The 23,759-nt window shown below is 39.2% G+C and overlaps 1 protein-coding gene across 1 annotated transcript in view; it reads right to left on the reverse strand.

Annotated features, from left to right (window-relative positions):
* The window catches only part of EXT1 (exostosin glycosyltransferase 1), a 342,884-nt gene extending 326,956 nt beyond the window's left edge, over window positions 1-15,928 (reverse strand). The window contains exon 1 of the mRNA XM_074201381.1: window positions 14,282-15,928. Coding sequence (XP_074057482.1) covers window positions 14,282-15,243 — 962 coding nt within the window. The 5' untranslated portion in view covers window positions 15,244-15,928. The remainder of the gene's footprint in view (window positions 1-14,281) is intronic.
* Window positions 15,929-23,759: the final 7,831 nt, after the last annotated feature.

Raw genomic sequence — 23,759 nt, forward strand, 5'->3', positions numbered from 1 at the left:
TCAAACATAATATTCTATTACAAATTTCTTGTTTTTACATTATCTTTTTAAGGCAGACAATCAGGGACTGAGGTACAGAGAAACAAAAAAAGAAAAACTTATAATTAATGAACAAAAACACTAACAAAGTATACTAGAGAAATGATAAAGAAGTAATAAGATGCACCATATTTCATATACACAATTCTAGTTTTCAATTCAGAGACTGATTCTGTAAAATATAACCCACCATAGTCACTCCAGTTTAACCTGTAGTTGTACTATAGACCAAAAAACAATGTTAAGGTAGGATCTGGATATACTCCTTTCTTGCAATGGGACTGACTGACATGGAACGGTACAATGTGGCAATACCAAGCCCACAAGGCAAGAAGTGTAAGCCCATTGGGGAAGGGAAAGGGATAATGAAAAAACAAAAAAAGAAATTTTTTAAAAAGTAGAAGCAGAGTGAGATAATCTGATCCAAGTAAGAGAGAAGCAGTAAGAGGTCAAAAATGAATTGAAGATCCAGCCAAGCAATAGGCAGTGGTGTATCTGGAAAGACTTACAGACTTGACCGGTTAATGAGCTATTGTAACAGTATTCAGGGGGAGTCATCAGGTCAGAGTTCAGAAAGCTGCAAAGAGGGAAGTTTGAACCTTAAGTCCAACAAGAAAGAACAGCCTAAAAACAAGTGAGAAGCATGAGCCAACCTAGGGGGAAAGCATGGGAGAATTAAAAAAAAAAAATCTAATCTTTGAGTTAAACGATGCCAAGACAAAGTCAAGAAATAAAGAAGTACTGGAAGTCAACTATATGCCAGACCCTGTATTAAGTCTAGGGGAACAAAAACCAAAATAAGATAGCCCTTACCATGGAGGAGATGGCATCCAAATGGAATTAAATAAAAGAGTTCATAGTCCAGTATTTTGGAAAAGAATTATACATCAAGTCAAATGAGGTATCCAATTTGATGCTTGCTTCTCATACTTAATACTGGACCATAGTCACAACCTCTTAATCTCACTCATTATCTATAAAATTGGAATAATGATTATCTATAGGATTATTTTGAGGATCAAGTCCAGGGGTCTTAAAAGTCAAGGAAGATTTCTACCATTCTCAGTACTACCCACCTGCACAGTCTAGTGAAATTTTCTTACTCTGTAATTTTTTTTTTATTTTAACCAACTAATGAATATATATAATAATAATTCTTTAAAATCCATTAATTAAATGCTTACTATTTACCAAGCACTATGCCAAAGTAATGAAGAAATTTATGATATAATGATGATCAACTACAAAAGACCTGAAAAACAGGAGAAAATTTTGAAAAACAGGAAGTTTTAATCATAATTTAAAAAGTGACCTCCTTTCTTCCCCCATTCTTTTGGGCAGTACAATGGAAAGAGCACTGATTCTGAGTCAAAGGTCCTAAATTTAAACCCCACTTCTGATACTTGTTAGCTACATGACCTCATGTAAGTATTTTAACCAATGTGGGCCTCCAGTTTTTCATGCATAAAATGAAGGATATCTCTTCTAGACTAAATCTAGGATCCTATCATCATAACTAGAGGTTAAATGCACACTGCTTAACTGTGGCCCTGCTAGTTTTCTCAGTTTCTCACCTTTCATAATAAGTCCATTGCCTCTCTTTGCCTAAGGGAAGCCAACCTACAAAAGTAACTATGACTTTGGCTGGCCTGGAATTTCAGCCACCTTAGGCAATACAAGTTAGAATAGACATTAAGTCCTAGCAGTGCCATAAGACAAACCTTTAAATATGTTACAAAGCTAGACCTGGAAGCTTACTTATAACCGGAACAGCAAAGTTCCAAATTCTTGCAAAGCTATGATGATTTCCTAGCTTGAATGAACTTTCCTAGCCAACACTCTACTGAGATGAAAGAATGACCTCTAATTTTTTTCACGAAGCCAGTATTGTGTCATTTGCTCCAATAAATTGAAGAATGGGGACAGGGGAGGTGTAGGAGGAGGGTACTACACTTTTAACTATAAAGATTTATTACTACTATTACTACTACTACTACTACTACTACTACTACTACTACTACTACTACTACTACAACTACTACTAAATAGCAAAGACATCCTGAATCCTTCCCACCTCTACTTCCTGAATTCCTTTAGACTAAGCTCAAAGGGGCAGCTAGGTGACACTGACCCTATAATCAGGAGGACCTGAGTTCAAATTCAGATTCAGACACTTAATAATTACCTAGATGTGTGGCCTTGGGCAAGTCACTTCACCCCACTGCCTTACAAAAAAAAAAACCAAAAACAAAAAAGACTAAGCTCAAATCCCAGGCTTGGCAGAAGGCCATTCTTGCTCCCTACTACTAGTGCTTTCTTCTGAGACCATTTCCCATTTACATTTGTATATATTTTGTATATACATAATTATATGTACATCAGAATATGAGTTCCTTGAGGGTAGGGATCAGTTTTTGCCTTTCTTTTTATTTCTAGCTCTTAGCACTGTGACTAATAAATAGTAGCTGCCTAAATAAATAGACTCAATAGCACTCCCAGCCTCAAGCCAGATTCAAATGTAATTGGGAAATACTGAACAAAATAAATGAAAATACAATAAAATGTAGATAATATTACAATTTATTACCCACAGGGATCCATATCCATGGATTAGTGGTTCCCATTGCTTTATGAGTTTGACAGTCCTACAGGCCATTCCCAAACCTAGACTCATCAAATGTGAAATGAGAGGCAGGTAGGTGGCACAGTGGATAAAGCACTGGCCCTGAAGTCAGGAAGACCTAAGTTCAAATCCAACCTCAAACACTTAATAGTTACTTAGCTGTGTGACCTTGGGCAAGTCACTTAACCCCATTACCCTGCAAAAATCAAAAAACCAAAACCAAAACCTGAAATGATATGAGGCACTAAATTAATGTGCTTAATGGGAGGTAGAGTAGAGGACTAAAGATCACCCCTCTCTCCCAGTGAACCTGTTTAGTATATATAAGCTTTTCCAGAGCAGGAACTAAATAGTTCTAAATAGGACTAAGAGAGATGCATAATAAATGCTTTTGGTTGATAATAGTGATAACCAGTGTACACCCTGGGCTGTAGGGCATGCCAAATGGCCAGGTGATTTACACTCTGCTATCTGAAAAAATCACTAGACCATTTTTATGACCCCAGAGGGAAACTAAAATGACAGGTTTCAAATAATAGGTCTTACACTATGTCCTGAATATGAGGAAACCCAGGTGCTGCCAGGCCACAGCACAATGGGAATTCCGAAAATGAATATTATACACCTCTACAGACATGTCAGAAAATCCAATTAATTCATCTAATCTAATTAAATGAATAAATTAGAAATACAATGCAGCATTTTATCGCACCATTACTTGAATCTACAGGTCAGCCTAATATTTGAAATAAAGGTGTAAAAGGAGATGGGAAGAGATTTAAAAAAAAATAACATGAAGGGAAGAGTAAGGAAAAGGCAATATGGCATCCTTTTACAATGCAGCAAAGGTTCTTAACATTTTTTTTTCCCATAGACCCCTTTGGCAGTCAGGCAAAGTACACAGTACCTCTTCTCAGAACAATGTTTTTTAAAGGCAAAAAAAAATAAAATACATAGAATTGTAAAGGAAAACAATTAGGTTAAAAATAGTTATCCAAAAGATTTTAAAGGCACAAGTTTAAGGACTCCAGGAATAAAATGTCAGGTCCCTGCTTTAAGAATATTCCTAGAAAAGATGAACTCAGATGTATAGGTCATAGATACACCTCTTATACAAATATGCTTGAATTTAACATAAGATTGGGAGGAGGGGGAGAGAGAAGGACCTCCTTACTTGACTAAAAAAGTCATCATGCAGATATGGAGAGGGTAGCCAAGTCTAAGTGCTATAATCCTTCAAGATAAGACTATTATTACATATAGTTATGCTTCCAGGGAGAATCTGACCTAAAGTGTTGCCTAATAATTATGAACCATGTTACCATGGGGCTTGACTGTATCTGTTATGATTCAGACAACATCTGAATTTGGTATCAAGGCAAGTATTAGAGAAAATATAATATGCTTGTACTTGCCTGAATCTGTGCCCCTTGGGAGAAAGAATGAAAATATAGGTTACAATTGTATGAACAGTCTTTGGTCTCGAAAATAACATCTTAAAATTCCACCTTAACTGTCACCTTGACTGCTATTAGAATGTTATCACCCATGATAAGAGAATATCACCTGAACTTAATATGCAAGGAAAGTACATAGGACCAGGTCCTGCTACCACAGATAATGCCATCCTAAAAGGAAAAGTCATCAATTGTTAATAGCCATGTAAATTGTTCAAAGAGGAAAGTTATTCATAGTCATCTCATTATGATTTGATAAGTGTCCATGCCTGATGTGATCACTTACTTTACTACTCAAATTACTGAGGAATAAAATAGACTTTTATCTTCCATATTCCAAGAAGGTTTCTACCAGAAAATCATTTTAGATGATTATAGTGACACATCTGGTAATATTCAGTGGTATAGCATTTTTTTCCAAGAGGCATAAATAAAACCAAATACTCCAAGTACATTCACTGAGAAATGGTCATTTTTAAATAACTGATGAATGCTATACATATACAAATCAATAATAGTTTATATATAGGCAAAATTCTTCAGAACTGAAAACCTAGTTTGCTTATGCAATAATTCCCTAGATGATGCTTTCAAGCAGCAGGATATAATAGAAAAACATCAGAATTGATTTACCTGTGTGACTTTGAATAAGTCACTTAACTCTCTTTCTTTCTAGATCTTCAAATTAAGGAGATTGGCTATACTTAATATCAGAAACAAAGCACTTTCATAATAACAGCCTAGCATGCAGTAGTAGCAACTGTAGTGGACATATGGTAAGGAAGAACTGAGCTCAAATTTCTGCCTCTGCAACTGCTGGAAAGTTACTGAGGCTTCTTCTTGGGTAAATAAGGACAGCTAGGTGGTTCGAAAGCTAAAGCACTGAGTTTGGGATTATCCTGAGTTCAAATCCAGTCTCAGACACATTTAGCAGCTATGTGATTCTGGGCAAGTTATTTAATCCTATTTCCCTGAGTTCCTCATCTATAAAATGAGATACTCCAGTATCTTCCTCTATCTATTCTTAGGTCCCTAAGATTAAAGGAAAATTATAAAGGAAAAATAGCTAATAATGGCTAATAGTAATTAATAGCTAAAATGTAGAAAGTACTTTATGGTTTGCAAAGTACTATCTAACTATCTCATTTTATTCTCACAACAAACATGGGATGTGAGTGCTATTATTACCACCATTTTACAGATGAGGAAACTGAGGCAGGCATAGTTCAAGTAACTTGCCCAAGGTCATGTGGCTATTAATTGTCTGAAGCTGAATTTGAACTCAGGTCTTCCTGACTCCAGGCCCATAGCTCTATCCGCTGTGTCATTCAACTGCCCCATATCTACCTTACAGTATACTTATACAAGAGGTATAAAGTATCAAAAATACACTAAAGAATTCATCCAACCCTTCTGGAGAGCAATTTGGAATTACACCCAAAGGGCAATAAAAATGTGCATACCCTTTGATTCAGCAATACCACTACTGGACCTACACACCCTGAAGAGATGGTGAAAAAGATTAAAAACATCACTTGTACAAATATATTCCCAGAAGCTCTGTTTGTGGTGGCAAAGAATGGGAAATTGAGTGAATGTCCATCAATTGAGGAATGGCTGAACAAATTGTGGTATATGTATGTTATGGAACACTATTGTTCTATTAGAAGGGATGGGAATTCAGAGAAGCCTGGAAGGATTTGCATGAATTGAGCCTGAGCAAGATGAGCAAAACCAGAAGAACATTGTATACCATAACAGCATCATGGGGTTGATCACCAATCTTACTGGAATTGCTCATTCCATCACTGCAACAATCAGGGACAATTTTGGGGTATCTGCAATGGAGAATACCATCTGTATCCAGAGAAAGAATTGTGAAGTTTTTTGAGTCTCTTTTTTGTTTATTTATTTGTTTTTTTGAAAGACAACAGGGTTAAATGACTTGCCCAAGGTCACACAGCTACGTAATCATTTAAGTGAATGAGGGGTCGCATTTGAACTCAGGTCCTCCTGACTCCAGGGCTGGTGCTCTATCCACTGCACCACCCACTTGTCCCAGAATTGTGGAGTTTGAACAAAAACCAAAGACTATTACCTTTAATTTTTTTTAAAAAATGTTATCTTATTATGTAATTTTGCTTTCCCTTATATTTTATTTTTTTTTCCCCTTAAGGATATGATTCCTCTCTCAACCCATTCCACTTAGATCAGTGTATAGCATGGAAACAAGGTAATGAATAACAGACTGCCCTCTGAGGGGTGGGGGGAGGGAATCAATATTAAAGGGAAAATTGTAAAATTCAAAAATAAATAAATAAATATTTTAAAATGCACCAAAAACCTAACAACTCTAGAGCTTAAAGGTACCCTCTAGATTATTTAGTACAATCTCTATCCCCACTTTAAAGATGAGGAAAGGGAAGCAAGAGAATTTAAGGGACTTTCCCTGTCCAACAGGCAGTGAATATCAGAGGCAAGATATGATGCCATGAAATCTTCTATTTCCTAAGAAAGTACTCTTTTTTTTTTGCTATACCATGCTCCTTGCTTCTCTCATACTGTGAAAGCACTTTTTAAAAACTGTTAAGCACTATACAAATGTATTTCTATTACTATAAACTTCTGAAATCTAATTTGACACTTTATCTAAATGGGTTTATTTGTTAGTGTTTTATTTTTAACAGAAATCTAAGTTACATTATGTATTTAAGTCTTTTTCACGATTTTAACTTAGAGGATACCAAAAGATCTAACTGCTTTATTGATGTTATAAAGTATTAAGGCACTCAAGGCTTATGTTAATATAAAAGCATGTATTATTAAAAAGAAAACTTTTAATGTGCTTTTCCCATGTAAACAAAATAATACTGCCTACGTTGTCATTATGTGAATCAAAGAAATTCAGACTGCTCATTCTTCATAAGTTCCTCAAATTACACTTACATACTTAAAGATGCAGTTATCACCCAAGGTGCCAATTTAATGCAGGCCTTATTTAATGCAGTGTGAATTTTAATGTGACCTATATGAGTAATGATACTTTCAAGAAATATTTATTCTCTCCCTCTCAATAAAGAAAAGGCATTTTTATATTGGATTAGATACTTTCTCATTTCGTTTTCAAATTTAGCAGATTCAAATAATTTGGGGAAATGATTTGACTTTGCTCTGTAACCATAAAACATCATCTAGAAATAATTAAGTGCCATAAGGTCACCTGAGTCAATATTTCACAACTAAAAGGTTAGCTAATTTGATGTGTTATCACTACAAGTTATTTGGGGGGGGGGGAACAGAGTCTCTGCCCCCACCTTTGTTTCAACATACTATATGCTCCTCCTAAAATAAGGACTTCTGATTTAACAGGCAAATCAAAAAATACTTATTAAGTATCCCATGTGCTAGGGATACAAACAGAAAAATGAATTAGTCCCCTGACCTCAAGCAGTTTACATTCTATTTCAGAAGAAAACACAACCACATACACAAAATAAATCCATTTTTATTTGAGGGAAGACACTGAGTGTCTTCTGAAGCCGAAAATTCCAACATCTTTCTAGTCAATGTTCGGGCAATAAACTGAATCCTGAGCAGTGCTAGCCCTAGCCAACTCCTGTTGCACTCCAAGCATTACATATTTAAAACCTATATGACTTGGTCAGATCACAGGCTGATGCAGAGTCATCAGGAGAAAATCTTTTTTTTTTTTTAGATTTTTCAAGGCAATGGGGTTAAGTGGCTTGCCCAAGGCCACAGGGCTAGGTAATTATTAAGTGTCTGAGGTCGGATTTGAATCCAGGTACTCCTGACTCCAAGGCCGGTACTCTATTCACTACACCAACTAGCCACCCCTGGAGAAAATCTTAATAGAAATTATTCTATCATGTGTTTCCCTAGCCTAGCTGAGAGAGAGGCAAAGATATTACTTACATCCATCAACAAGCACTTATTAAACACCTACTATGCCAGGTGCTGTCTTTTTAATGCGATTAATTTCAAAAGACTCCAAAGAAGTTCTATATTGCCTAGGATAATCAAATTTTACTTGAAAATCAGTTGACAAAATTTAGATATAACAGATGTAGAAAGAAGGAAAAACCTCCAAATTTACAACTTGGGAAAAGGAGAACTTTGAACTGATTTTTCAGTTAGCAAAAAGTCTTGATCACTGGAGGGAAGGTGAGAAGTCTTTTATTTTGCCCCCTTTCCAATTACCTGTTCCAAAGCTAAGGACATTGGACCACTTGAACCCCAAGAGCTTAGAAAAATATATCCCCCTGGGATATTTCCAAAAGAACCTATGTATAGTAATAGGCATATTCACCTTGAAATGATCAAATTCTTTACCTTTGCTCCTACCCAACACATTTCCCCCCAAAAGGAAAAGGATAAATGAAGATGACACGTTGGAAACACTCCAAAAATCCTGGCCTAGAAGGGTATAGTGTCTCCCAAAGCTCTATTTGGTTTTCTGAATTCTTCCATAAAAGGTATTGGTTAGTCAGAGCCACACTCCACAACACTGCCTATTGGCTCCTCGTGGGATTACATTTTTTTTTCCTTTTTCCTTTTTTTAAAAATCAATTTCAGGCATTGGTTCTTCTGATGGTGTAATAATATCACTGAAATCTAATTGAGTCAGTGGCAAATTAAAATATTAAAGACAACTAAAGTAAAACCTCAGCTACACAGAATCCCTAGGGAATGAGGATAATTTTTTCCCTTAAAATAAATATTTTTTAAAAATAAAAAAGGCTTTTTTTTTAACAATTTTGGGCTAAAGTCTTTCCACATTGTTCTTTTTTTATGTACTTCTCTGCCTTCTGGAACAGAAGCTAAATCAGTCTATCAATAATCATTTATTAAGTGCCTACTAGACACTAGGAATTGTGCTAAGAGTTGGGGATACAAAAAGAGGGAAAAGATAGTCTCTGGTGTCAAGTAGTTCACAATGTAATACTAAACACAATTTGGTCTTTATTTATCATTCAAGATGATCAATACTCTTAATTAAATAGCTAGCCTAACTTAGAAAAAAGAGAGCAAAAGACTTGACTCATTAGAAACCCAGGTTCTAAGTCTACTTCCTATACTTACTAGTCAAGTCATTGTAGATAAACCACTTCACCAAGCCTCCATTTTCTCATTAATAAAATGGAATAAAAGCACCTATTTTATAAGACTATTATAAGAATCAAATAAGATAGCATATAAAGGGTATCCAGTTTTACTACAGATCATTCCCCTTTATATACATTTTACAGTTCCTCAAATGACATTCCATCTCTTCTCTCCAGGTCTTTGCCCAGGATAATCCTCGTGCCTGAAATGAACTGACTCCTAGTAATCATATCTGAATCTTCCTGCAAAACTCAGTTAAAAGTCACTTCATTATTAAGTCAGGGCTTTGAGGTAGTGTAGTAAATAAAGCATTGGCCTTGGAGTCAGAAGAATAAGAGTTCAAATCTGGCCTCAGACACTTGATTCTTACTAGTTGTATAATCTTGGTCAAGTCACTTAACCCTGATTGCCTCATATCCTGGGTCCTGGAAGATGGCTCTGGGGGAGAAAGTGAGGCTGGTAACTTAGCACAGCACCCCCTCACTTAAATCCAATTCATGTGCTTGCCATGTCTTCACTTCCTGATATTGTGGTCTTCTTTGAAAATGAAGGACAAACATTTTTATTGTCATTTCTACCCCTCAAATCATGCCTCATTGCCCATACCTCCACCAAATAATCCTGTCTTTATTTTTGTATATTTTGTGTATACTTGTATGTCTACTTGCTACTTCCTCTGACAAGATGCAGTAAGATCCCCTGAGGACAGGAAAGGGCTTCATTTTTGTCTTTGTATGCCCAGCCTATCTAGTAAAGTGCCTGACTCATAGTAGGGGCTTAATAAATCTTTTTTTGATATTTGATGTGACTTATCAGAAAAACTTACAAATTATGCAAGCTTAGGGCTAGATGGAACTCAAAAGAAATATCAAGAAATTAGTTACTTCCAGTGAGAGGTATCTCTGGGTCAGGATTCAAGGAAATCTGCATTGCTACCAGAGGAACCAACATCTTTCAGGACAATAAGACAACCAAGGTACTAAAGGGAAGGAATTGAAACATAGTAAGCCTCTCTTCCATCTATTACAATTGTTTGGATCCTCTGAGACAGCTCTTAATAGAACATCTACATGGAAGCACAGTCACAACTCATCCTCTCCTTGACTCTAGCATGTGAGCTGTGGCCAGTGCAGCTGGTAAGTGGGCTTCATAGGGTACCTGTCAGTGGAAAGCTGCTATACCCCTGAGAGACACTGTGTGCATTGATCTAATTTCCTGTAGAGTTAAATCAAGTGGCATGTCAAGCTCTTCAGCTAAGAATAGCTAATAGAAGCACCACTGTTGATTTTTTTTTACAGTAGATGGATTTTAAAACAAAAGCTAATCAGATAGCTTTAAAGGTGAGAAAAATGCACTGGCATTTTTTTAAAAAGTTGAGTAAGCATTGCTTAATGAAAACCTTATTAGGAAATGATTTGATGGGTTGGTGTAATTGATCATTAGATGGGCTGGTGGACTCACCATTAACCAAACTAAAATGATCCAGTGAAAATTGGTCATGTGAACATTCTGGCTACAGCAAATTCATGCAAAAATAATGCTGATAAGATATATAAACTTGAAGAATGCAATACTGAAATGACTTCTCTAAATCCTCATTATATTGTAGTGATTAGGCTCCTTGTAATTTATTTTAGCCCTTATCAACTTTATCTACTGAGACATATAACTAATGAAAATTAATTAGATATGTGTCATATAGATGGATGTTTTAATATAACACTGTATGTTTGAGCCAAAAAAATGCCTTTATATAAGAGGAAGAATCTTCCTTCATTTTCTTTACTTTCAATAATCAGTTATTGATTAATAAGAAAGTACAATTCAAAAGGAATCCAGATTTGGCATTCAGTATTGCTTTATCTTTACCCAATATTAAGTTTTAGTCATTAAAGATTAATTCTTTTCCCTCAGTGAATGCATTTTCCATAATTTCCTGATCTGAAAATGTCATTTTCAAGTCTCCATCCTAATCACTATACTCTGAAGCTATCAACTTTAAAGAAAAGTCAAAACAAGGTTAGAAGGTAGGTTGGTGAAACTGAGGCCTACTTTCATATATATATATATATATATATATATATATATATATATATATATATATATATATATACACACCTATTAAAATGGGGGGGAAGGTATAATGAAAATTGATCTTAACATCCTTGGGCTTTTATAGACATTACCAAATGAATCCCCAGAGCCCTATTGGGAGGGCGGTATTATACTACCCAGTAAAAATCTGGCTTAGTTATTGCAACTGACTAAAGGTCACACATTCATCAGTATTACAAAAACTTCTAGACCACTGATTCCACCAGCTCATGACATCTCCTTTCTCATCATCCCAAGAGAAATGAATTTTACTTGGATAGTTCTGCATGGCTGGACACTATTTCACATATATTAAATTTGTTTCTGGAAGGTGGACATTTTATTTCACATCAATAAATAAATAATACAGTTGCTTTATTTGTTCAATAAAACCAGTAAATAATAATACTGCTATGGGCCTAACAGGCATATTTTTTGACATCTTCCTTACTCATTAAACATTTAGAAGTTATCAGACGTAAATGGCATCACTGCCAGGAAAACACCATTTTTCCATAGGCACACACTTTAGAAAACCCACTGGGAGAGAATGAAGTAAAGCTTCTACTCTACTACCCCACTAACAAATGTAAATTATCAGAACTTACAAATTATGCAAGCTTAGGGCTAGATGGAACTCAAAAGAAATATCAAGGAATTAGTTACTTCCAGTCCCTGGGTCAGGATTCAAGGAAATCTGCATTGCTACCAGAGGAACCATCATCTTTCAGATAAGATCAGATTTCCCCAGGTCCTGACCCCTTGTGGTCTTTAAAAAGATGTCCTAACACTTCCCCCAAGAGTTCAGGTGTCAGTAGTGGTCTCCTAGTATGATTCCAAGAAGAATCATTGCTAGTAAAAGGAAATGAACAAAACTGGAGTTTTAAGGGAACACACCCCTTTCTCCTTCCTAACCATTCCTCCCGTGTTAAAATGCTCCACATAGTCTCTTACATTAAAACTAAGAAATAATTTAGTCTTTTTCGTTGATAGCAAAAATGTGGTTGTAACACTGAATTGTGTGTGTGTATATATATATATGTGTGTATATGTATATATATATGTATGTATGTATGTATGTATAAAATCTAGTGAACTATGGAATTCAGATTTCCTAAGGTGAAATTCCAGGTATACCTCATTTAAAAGAATTTAAAAGCACCATGCTCCTCCTACAGAATTCAATAAGATTGCCTTAGAAGACACTGAAAGGTTAAACTTCATCTCCAATTACTCCGCCAAGAGCCAAACAAAGAAATTCCTCAAAGGCTAGGAACATTTTCTTTTCCAAAAACCCACAGGAATAGGTTAATTTAAATATAGCATAAACAAAGCAATCCATTCCTAGAGATAGTTTAAGTTTATAGGTTCTTTCATGAGAAAAGCAAATAAACTTATTTAAATTGTACTTAATCTTTAAACATTATTGAACCAGAAGTAATAATTATTCCCTTATTATCATGATTTCCCCAATCTTAGAAAGTAAGAAAGAAGATTCTTCTTTCACCACAATTTTCAGTGAAAACTGTAAGCACACTTGGTTTAGCTCACTGAATTCCCTCATCAAAAACCAAGGAAATCCTAGAGAGAGAAACCAGGTCGAGACATCTTAGTGAACAATGCTATCCCTGCAGTTTTCATCATTCTTTCCCTCCCCCCCCTTCCTATTCCCCTTCTCTATCAGCTTCTTGGAAAGGTTGGGGTTTCCCCAACACTGCATTCCATAATTCAGCTTCAAACTCTGCCAACCTCTGGCAGGTCCTCTTTCATTTTCAGCTTGGGTTCCCAGGCTCTTGGTAGAACAAGGCTGCTCTGGTTTCTTAACTGGTACACTGTGGAAATGCACTGTAACCAGATAGTGCTAACTCTTAGCTGTGATGACCAACCAGCTGCTAATGTGACTTGTTTAAAAGTGTACCACTAATCTGTGCAGTTAGAGAGGGAGGCTTCTTCAAAGTTCATTGTGTAAAATAAAATAAAGTGTATCAGTTATTAATGGGGGGGAGGATAGTAACAAAGTAACTAGCCAAGTTACTTAGCAACTAAGTAAAACTTGTATCAACATAGTGGTGCTCCTTATCCTCATCATCCTCTTGAAGTCATGCAACTGCTATAAAGTATATAATGGTATAAGTGCAAATAAAAGAAGACACTAGATACCGGGAAGTCAAAATTACAGTCTTTAAGGCTATTCTTGCCCGAGAAGGGATAGGACCACAGGGGAACACTGATTTCCCCCCATCAGGACAGTTGTCAAAATTTTAATGTAAGAAAGAAAAAAAATAAAAAAGTGTGGGTGTGTTTCATTACTAAATTAAGCACCCCCTTCTAACTCCCCCCAAAACAAAGTAAGGCTCTTGCATCATACATAGCAAGCTTTGAGGTGGAGGAAACTTTAGGACTGTGACATAAAGGTCAAGAGAACCAATAGAAACAGTTAACCTGAAGAGATCCTCACAATCAGGACACACAATAAATTATTGCTGGGCTATCAAGCCCCCCTCCCCAAAAGCATCTCCTTTGCTCTGGTCTGTGGTCAAAGGGAGAAGCTATAACCACAGAATCTCCAGTGTTCCCTATTAGGAGGTCCAGCATCTCCACATTCAGAACAGCTGAAGAGCCAACAGTTGCCAAAGGAGAAGCCACCATCCATCGTCCTCCTCCACAAAGGAGAGAGAGCTGTGAGGTGACCAACCAACTCCCTAAAGAAATGGAAAGATTCCCCTTGTCCCGGACCATGAAACTTACACTAGATGGCAAAGAAAACAAAGCCCCCCCCCCCCCCCACCTTTAGAGTTGAAACTTATCTCTGAAGGAGGAGTGAGGGAACTTGGGAGTTTTCCGTGGCTCCTCACACTCCCACCCCCAACACCATCCCTACCTCTCGCACACCTGTATGGCAAAAGATGTCACAAACTGCTCAGGAGAAGCATGGGGCACTTACTTTTCGTATTCTGTGTTGTCTTTGTCACAACGAGAGTCTTTGTGCTTTTGCCAGTCTTTGCCATGCTTGCAAGTGGTTAAGAGGACCACATCCTCCCCGTTATGGACGTGATATAAGGCATTCCTGGTGTCTGACCCAATCCCTGTCAGGTACCTTTTCCCCTTGAATACCAACATGTACTTCCTGAGAGGAGGGATAGTGTTAAACCTCAAAAATCCCTTCTCCCCTCCTGTCCTGGGATGATCCTTAGAAAAGAGGGGAATAGAAACATCAAAATTAGGTCTGAAGTTTTCAGTACTGATGCTGGCTTTGGCCAGCATCGCCTGGCCAATGTCAAACCCCACATCTTCGGTGTAGTCAGGCCAGGTGCCGGAATATAAATTAAAAATTAAATGATTTCTACCATTGTTCCACAAGTGGAGACTCTGCACTTTTGATTTCAAATTGTGTACATACTGAGGTGACAATTGGTCTCTGTCTAAAGTATCCAAGCTCAGGACAAACAGGCACGCCTGGCTGGGGTCCGAAGTGTAGAACCTGGAGCCTTCGATGGCCGCTAGAATATTTTGGTAACTTTCTGCGATTTTCTCCCCTTTCTGCTGCGGGTAGACGTAGACTTTGAAGCCGTTTTTCTTGCAAAGGGTGAAATCGAAGCAGGACTCCATGCGACACCTCTTGCCTTTGTAGAGGCTGGAATTGCCGTCTCGCTTCTGCTTGGGGGCCACGGGCACGTTGTCATCTTCGCTCTCCAACTGATCCCACGGCACGAAAGGGCGCAAAGCGTCCGGGAACTGGGGCCAAAAATGATCCGGGCTGGGGTGGTGCAAGCCATTCCGACTACTGTGCTCCTCTCTCCTGCTTTGGTTTCTGGACGCCCTAAACTGCAAGCCTCCGAAATAAAACAAAAGGACGAGACAAGTACCGGCTGAGAGCAGGATGAAATAGCGTTTTTTGGCCTGCATGTGTCCTGCCTGGGTCAAGATAATTGTCAATAAACACAAGAATCGCCCAAGTTTCCCAATCAACACTTTCAGCTCCAGTCCGCCATCTTCCCGCCTGTAAAGACTTTAAACTCTCTTCTGCCACCTTCTCTTTATTCCTTTCCCGAAGCCGTGGACTGATCCAGCGCATGTGGGCGATTTCCTTAACTTTCTCCCCTCCGGTCTTTCATCTTCGGCTTGCACAATAGACGGGGGGAGAGCGGCCGGAGCGAACGGCGGCCAGAGGCGGCAGCTCTCTGGCATGCAACAAGACGGAGGGAAGGAGAGAGAAGAAGAAGAAGAAGAAGGAGAAGAAGAAGAGGAAGAAGAAGAAGGGAGGGGGGGGAAGAAGAGGAGGAGGGGGGAGAAGAAGGGGAGGGGGGCGCTCCGGACGGGCGATCGATGGCCAGCCGGAGCGGTTCCCTCGCCTCCAGGGTGGCCCTGGGCAGGTCGGGCAGGAGCGGCGGCGCGGAGACTTCAACTCATCCGCACGCTGGCACGGAGCAGCCCGGCTGGCACTAGGCGGCGGGTCCTCACATCCCCCAGCTCGGGCGCCGTAACCTCACGAATCCCTGCATCTCTCTGGGCGCCCCTCCGCAGCGGCTGCCAGCTCCGGCGGTGTTTACTCCTCCAGCTCAGTGAATGGCCCCCGGGACGGCGGCGGCGGCGGCGGCGGCGGCACGAGCAGCAGCGTCGGAGGCGGCGGCGGCGGCGGCGGCGGCGGCGGCGGCGCCTCCTCCCCCCGGCCGGCGGCGGCCCCGAGCTGCCAGCCCCGGCGAGCTGCCCTGGCCGCCCCCCTCCCCCGCCCGGCCCCGTTCGAACGTCGCCGATCGCGGAGTTCGATCGCCGAATGTTACCCGGTTCTGAATGTTACACTTACACATTCCATTCCCGACACGACAGCGCTGACCTCATCTATCCACGCAGCCGGCCCTGCCATTGGCCGGGCGTCACGTCCGGGGTGGGCGGTGCTTCCGCTGCGCCCATTCATAACCCCCCAGCCGGCGGGGCGCTCGCTGCAGTCCGGGGCCGGGCGGGGAAGGAGCGGCCGCGGGCCCACGCGCGTCCCCGGCCCGCCGGCGGCGCGGGAGGAGCAGCGCCCCCCAGAGGCCCCGCCTCGCCCGGCCCTTTGATTTCTTTCTTTTTTTAGTTTTTGCTATGCACTGGGGCTGAGTGGCGTGCCCAAGGGAATTGCTAAGTGTCCGAGGCCGGATTTGAACTCGGGTCCTCCTGACTCCAGGGCCGGTGCCCTATCCACTACGCCACCTAGCCGCCCCCCGTTTGATTTCTAAAGAAAGCCGCGGTCTCGGCGATCCCGGGGTCCGGAAAGGGGTCTTGCCCGCCTGCTCCCTGCACAGCCACACACACGCGTGTCCGGGAGGCCCAGCTCCTCCTGCGCGCCACCTCTGCCCGCTCCTGCCACTTAGCTCCTTTCTTTTGGCATCGGGTCCCCGAAGAAAAGAGGACATTTCCCAGGTGTTCCGGGATGCTCTCCTCCTTTTCCCCCACCCAAAGTACCCAAAAAAGTGCCCTACTGAAAGAGTCCTAGCTGTGGTTATTCTCTCCAATAAAACGCAGGTCCCTTGAAAGCATGCTTTTTTTTTTTCCTTTTTTTGATGAACCTTTTTTTTTTCAGGGAAGAGAACTGGAGGCCTAAAGTTAGAAAGACTGGAGTTCAATTCTGACTCCTAGTGGTTATGTGCCCTGAACAAGTCACTTCACCTCTGCTTCAGCTTCCTCACCTGTAAATGGGTGCAATAGTAGCAGCTACCTCCTCCCGGGGTTGCTGTGAGGACCAAAGCGGAAAAGAACCGTAAAGCGCTTAGCCCGGTGTCTGGTCCACGCCAGGTGTCACCTGAGCTATGAGCTATTCTTTCCACCACCACCACCACCAGCACCCCAAGTACCTAAGCGATAAACCAATAACTACATTCGCCTGGCTTCATTTGGGAGTATAGAAAGTTGAACTGGAAGAGATCTTTGCGGTTATTTCGCAATTTAAAAAAAAAAGAGGAAATTGAGGAATGAATGAATGAAAAAAATCTGTATTAGGCACTTGTATCAGGAACTGCGCTGAGAAGCAGAGATGCTAACAAGCGAGGAAACCCTCTAGAAGCTTACTTTTCTAGTGAAGAAACATCATACACAAAGTCGAACAAGCTTAGAAGAGGAATGGGGAGGATGGGAGGGGGGGGGTGATGAAGAGGCTTGTTTTGCCCAAAGTCACATAGGTGGCAAGTGAACCCACGTCTAGGTCTTTGATTCCCTGTCCAGGGCGCTTTCCACTGCACCTTTTGTAGTACAGCTTCTATAGAGAGTCGGGTGGAGGTGGCTAGGTTTCACAGTGGATAGAGCCCCGACCCTGGAGTCAGGAGTACCTGAGTTCAAATTCGAACTCATACACTTAATAATGACCTAGCTGTGTGGCCTTGGGCAAGCCACTTAACCCCATTGCCTTGCAAAAAAATTTAAAAAGCCCTAAAAAAAAGAGTGGGGTGACTACCAGGGCAGGTACCCCCCATAAAATAGAATCCACTTTTGCAAATGGATGAATAAACAATAACGATTGTCCTCATACTTAAATTGATCTTACTGCTCTGTCCTCTACTTTTTACAAAAATTCCTTTAAATGAGAAGTGTTTGGAAAGTGAATTGATATTGAAATTTTTCTGGGAATTTCTGACCAAAATATTTTACGCAACAAGTTATACTGAATATTGGGAAGAGGAAATGACCCTACGTATAAGTGATGTTTGTTGGCATTTTTTAAAAATCTTACTGAGGTTTAAAGAGTCTTTCAGAGTACATTTTAATAGCATCCATCAAGGTATTGAATAGGATACTAAAGGAAAAGAAAGATTTAAAACTGAAAAGGATCTTAATACTATCTAATCACATAGGTTTCCATTTACAGGCTAGGAAACTAAGGCCAAGTAACTTTTCCTAAGCTCACTTTTTCCTAAATTCATGAATCACACATGAGCTGAGATTTAAAACCAGATCCTCTTGACTAATTCCAACACTCTATTCACAGCCCAAGGTTCTTTTCTATAAGGAGGCTACTACAACTTCAAGAGCCTTATGGAGAGAGAAAGGAAGAAGGGGGAGGGGGAAAGGGAGGAAGGAAGGAAGGAAGGAAGGAAGGAAGGAAGGAAGGAAGGAAGGAAGGAAGGAAGGAAGGAAGGAAGGAAAGAAGGAACAAAGGAAGGTTGCCCTGGTGAAAAGATCTAGAAAGAGTTCTTTTCCTTTTAACCAAATTTACAAAGTCAGTAGCCTCTACTTCTGAATTATATACTTTGCTGAGCATTATGCTCAGATTATCTCTCACCCTTTTCTCCCAGTGGAAAACTGCAGGTCCTATGCTAACTGGCCAGGCAGTTGCCTAGGGCAGCAAACTGTTTAGTGATTGTTTATTATGGGAGTGACTGTCTGTGAGGGACAGACACTTTCCATTTTCCCTCAGGCACTAACAATCCCAGCAGAGCGGAAGCAGGGTATGGTTTTAACAGCAAGGGGTGAAAGGTTTGGACTGGAAAATTTAAAATAGGGTTCAGAGTTGTTGGGGATTTTTTTAAAGTTTTGTTTTAATAAGCAAGAGGAAAAGAAAACTGTGCCTAGTTCTGACACACCCAGAATGAGATATCTCTTTTGGCTCCAATTCCTTTCCCACCCCTCCTCTAAGGCTTGAAGAACCCCTGGGATAGGAATCATGACCTAGTCATCTTCCAAACCCAATGACTGAATTACAAGAGTTGCAGCCACATGTGAACACTTTTCTAATGCCCTGCCCTGACCCTACTTCCCTTGCCCCACCACATATTCTCAAATCCAGAGTTACCCTGGGCTATTAGTTTTGAAATACCTAAAATAAAATATATAAAATCATGATTGCAAAGGACATCAATGTTATGGAATTACAGTTCAAGAACCCTAGATTAAGAACATTTAGTTTGGGGCGGGGGGCAAGTAGGTGGTACAGTGAATAGAGCACTGGCCCGGAGTCAGGAGGACTTATCTGTGGGACCTTGGGGAAGTCAGTTAGCCCTATTGCTTTGCAAAAACCAAGTTGTGTTAGAGGCTACAGGACATAACAACCATATCTTTCTTGGTAATTCAATGTTGCAGTTACACAGTTGAGTCTTTCTCCATCATTTGCTGTATTATACAGTATAGGTTTAATCAAAATCCTGAAAACTCATCCTGTCATCTTAGGATAGGATATAGTTCTTCAGTGCTAAAAGAGAACTCAGATTTCATCTGGTTCAAGCCCTCATTTTGCAGATGAGGAATCAGTCAACCAACAAAATTTACTAGGAACTGTGCCAGGCTTTGGGCCCTCGTGGAACTTACAATGGAATTCAGGAGACAATATACTAATAAAGATGTATAAAACCAACTATATAGAGAATAACTAGGAAATAATTAACAGAGGAAAGATACTAGAATTAGAAAGATTGGGGAAACTTTATAGTAAAATATGGGACATTAGTTGGGACACAGAGGAAGCTAAAGGTGTCAATGGGTAGAAGTAAGGAGGGAGAATTTTCCAGACATAAAGAATATCCAGAGAAAATGTCTGGAGCCAAGAGATGAAGTGTCTTGTTCATGGAATAGTCAAGGGATCAGTTTCACTGGATCATAAAGTATATGTCCAAGAATATGTGTTGGAGATAAAGATGTAAGAAGTCTGAAAAAGTGGAAGGGAATGAGTTATGAAAAGTTTTGAATGCTAAATATTTTGTATTTGATCCATTGGGCAATAGGGAGCCAGAGAAATTTATTAAATTGCTGGGGAGCTGGTAAGATAGTGAGGAATCCAAGAAGACTTTTAGGTTGTGAGTCTTAAAGACTTCTATAGTAAGAGGGAAGGTAGGAAAGAGGAAGGGTTTCTGTTGTAGGAAAATGAGACTCAGAGAAGTCACTAAGTGACACGCTTAGGTTCCACACAAAGTTTGTAATAGAACCAAGACTAGAAACCAGGCTTCTAGAATCACAGCCCAGGTTCTTCCCACTATACCTTAAACTCTTTTATCTTATAAACCCCTTGTCACTCAGTATAGCCAAGCAATATAGTCAATTCCCAGTTTCTATTATTCATTTATTCAACAAGCATTTATTGAGAACCTACAAAAAGAAAAAAAATCGTCCCTGCTCTCAAAGAATTTATGTTCTATTGGGGGAAATCAGCAGGTACAAATATAAGTCACCCCGCCCCAAATAAGTGCAAAGTAATTTCAGGGAGGTGGGGTGAGGTACTGGCAATTGGGAATAACAAGCTAGATCTCTTATAGGAAATGGAATTTGAGATGAACCTTAAAGAAAGAAAAATATTCTGAGTTAAAGAGGTTAGGAAAGAGTGCAATCTGGGAGTCAAAGACACTCTATGCCAGATTGGAAACAGGATCCAGGCCACTTTGGCTTATAGAATGTATGAAAGGGAAACAAGTCTGATTTTCCATGTTGTGGAGGACTTTAAATGCCAAACAGAGGAGTTCATAGTTTATCCTCAAGACAATAGGGAGCCATGTTTCTATTTGGTCATCTAATTGGAATTTACAAATTCTTCTCCATTCTACTTTCTTGACCCCAGAGTAGGAGTAGGAGAAGAGGGCTGAGAGGACTTGAAAGTAAAACTTGGAGGTTCTTATTTGTGGAAGTACTGTTACTAACCAGGAATATGGGAGTGCAAAGGCAGTCTTTCAGAATCCCAGAAGTCACTTGTCTGACCCCGTGATCTATAAAGCCAAAGGGAATTGTTAGTAAGTGTGAGAATATCCAAGGATTTTGTTTTTTAAAAAAAGCCAAAATGTGTGAGAAACACTCATAGAACACCAGCAAGAATGCTATAGCAATCCTCCCGTAAGAGGGGGAGTGAAACTTTTGCAATTTCTTTTCTGAATTGTAAGACTTGTCCCATTCTCCTTTCTTCTCCCTTTCATGTCACCCTGCCCCTACCAAAAAAAAAATCTTGCACAAAATTAAGATATGTTCATATGAAAATACTGAAGGGACAAGCACACATGCTCATACATGAATACTAAGAGGTATAATCATTCACAGAGAGTGTCAGAGGCACCATAATTCACAGGTACTTTAAAGTCACTGACTCAGTCATTTCAGTGACCTTTTTTTTTTAGGCCTAGTCATAGCAAGGCAAATAGGTGATGAAGAGACTGAGTCACAGTTGGAAAGAAACAAGAGGATTATGGAGAGATGCCTGTGAATGGTGGGAAATGGCAAAGAGAGGTAGAAGCATCATGGGGTTTGTGCAAAGAAAACTGGAAGTTAGGAGGCCTGGTTGTTATTGTGAATGAGGCTCATGTGATCTTGAACTTTATCATTTTATTATTCTGTGACTCAGTTTCCTTATCTGTAAAATGACACCCTATAATTCTGTATGTAGGAGAATTGATTTGAAGGAAGGTCTGAGAAAAAATAAAGGGTGAAAGATACCACCTGCAAGGAAGGAAAGTTAGAGAGAACACCATGAGCAGTAGGGAAGAGGGAAAGTCTAAACAGATTAGAAAAGAGAGGAGAAGAAAGAGATGGTGGTAGTATATTTAATTTCCGGTTCTAAAAAAGCCACCATTATCTCTACCAGGATATACCAAAATTTTAGCAATGGTTTATTCATCTCAGGCAAGACAGAATCTAAATTTCCCCAGAATTCCAAGGCAATCCAGTATAGTGGAGTTTTCCATTTATAGTGATCTAAATCCAAATACTAAGAAGCTGTCCAAGTCACTTCCCTTCTCTGGATTTCAGTTTCCTCATCTGTAAAATGGAGTTGGTCTAAAGTGCTTCTAAGATTCTAAGATTGAACATACATCTTTGATTTCCAAGGATCTTATTGATATGTGATGTTAACAATAATCCATTCCTTGAAATATCCCTGTGAAAAGCGTAGAGAAAAGGAAAACTATATTAATGAAAAATATCTGTTTATGATTGGTGCCTGTCCTTCATTATAAAGGAAGACCAAAAAGATGTCACTATGTTTGAGACAAATTATAATATGTCCTACAGTGGTTGATCAGACCAATACAAGCTCTAAATGCTCTACCACAGGTTGGGCACAAATAGTCCATGTGAACACCTGGGATGGGTATGCTACCAAATGCCACATTTAGAAACAGAGGGGCCACATTTAGAAACAGAGGGAGTAGAACTTTGTTGATAAAAGAGTGGGACTTACTGGCAAAGGCTGAATCAGGAATTCTAGGTTTGATTCATGACTTTTGTCATTGATAGTAGGTAAATCACTTTCTTCTTTTAGTGATCCCACTCTCATACATTGGGGAAAAGGGTCCACATAAATCCCCATTTGGTAGAATTGATCTTTCTATATGTTCCACTAGAAGACAGTCCATTTGTTCAAGATTTTGCCATCATATGATGGCAATTGGATTCCTTATAATTTTTTTTCATAATTAATATGGTGACTTTAAGGCATACTGAGTTACCAACTGTATATCAATCTGATTGGTGTTACTTTATTTTATTTTTAATTACAAAATGAATTATGGGATAGAATTTTAGAGATACAATAATAATGATGACAATAAAAATAAATTTTATCTATATTTATTATTACCTTATATTATCTCCATCTTGCAATAGTCTATTAAATATAAAACAATAACAGAACTTCTCACAGCTCTATTTCTATATGAATTCTTTTGAAAAAAATAAGAACAAGATGATGCTGATATTAGTAAGAGTAATTATAATAGCCTTCACTTATAGTGTTTTAAGGTTGCCAAAGTCCTCTACATAATACTATCTTATTTCTTTCTGATTTTAGAGATACAATAGAACAGAAAGCTGAAGCAATTGTATTATGGTCACACAGTAAGACAATAGCAAAAGTAATATAACTCGCTACATATTCATTTGAAATATATATTATCTGATAATCTGTTTTGTGACTCAAGGTCTAGTGCCTGGTCTACTGATTGTCAAAGCTCTCTTATACAATGTTTTAGCAATGTCAGTTTTTGATTAGGCTTCTGGAAGAAAGTAGAAATAAAAATTCAATGACATCTTCCCCCATCAAAAAAAAAAAATTTCCACAACTGTAAATATGGAATTAACATTGGGTGGCAGAGGGCAAAATGACTTAGAAGCCAGATTGAGAAAAGGATGAAAAAGATGGAATCTTGAACAAATAGACTGCCCTCTAGTGGAACAAATAGAAGACTCACTATACCAACCAGGGATTTGTTAGGACCCTTTCCCTTATTATGTGGGTAGGATGACTGAAAGAAGAAAGTGATGAAAATAATTATCATCATTGATAATTATTTTCATCACTTTCTTCTTTCAGGAAGTGAAACCATAATTCCTGAATTAACCTCTCCCATTTTCTCCTACTCTTTATTAAAGCTATCAAAGCTTATTTGAGCTTAATTTTGTAAGTTTTTGTTAAGTAATTAACTCTGATTTTTCAAATGACTGTCACCAGAAATTTCAACTAACTGGCACATCCTTATATTTTT

Source organism: Macrotis lagotis, chromosome X (assembly GCF_037893015.1).
Source record: "Macrotis lagotis isolate mMagLag1 chromosome X, bilby.v1.9.chrom.fasta, whole genome shotgun sequence".
Classification (NCBI taxonomy): domain Eukaryota; kingdom Metazoa; phylum Chordata; class Mammalia; order Peramelemorphia; family Peramelidae; genus Macrotis; species Macrotis lagotis.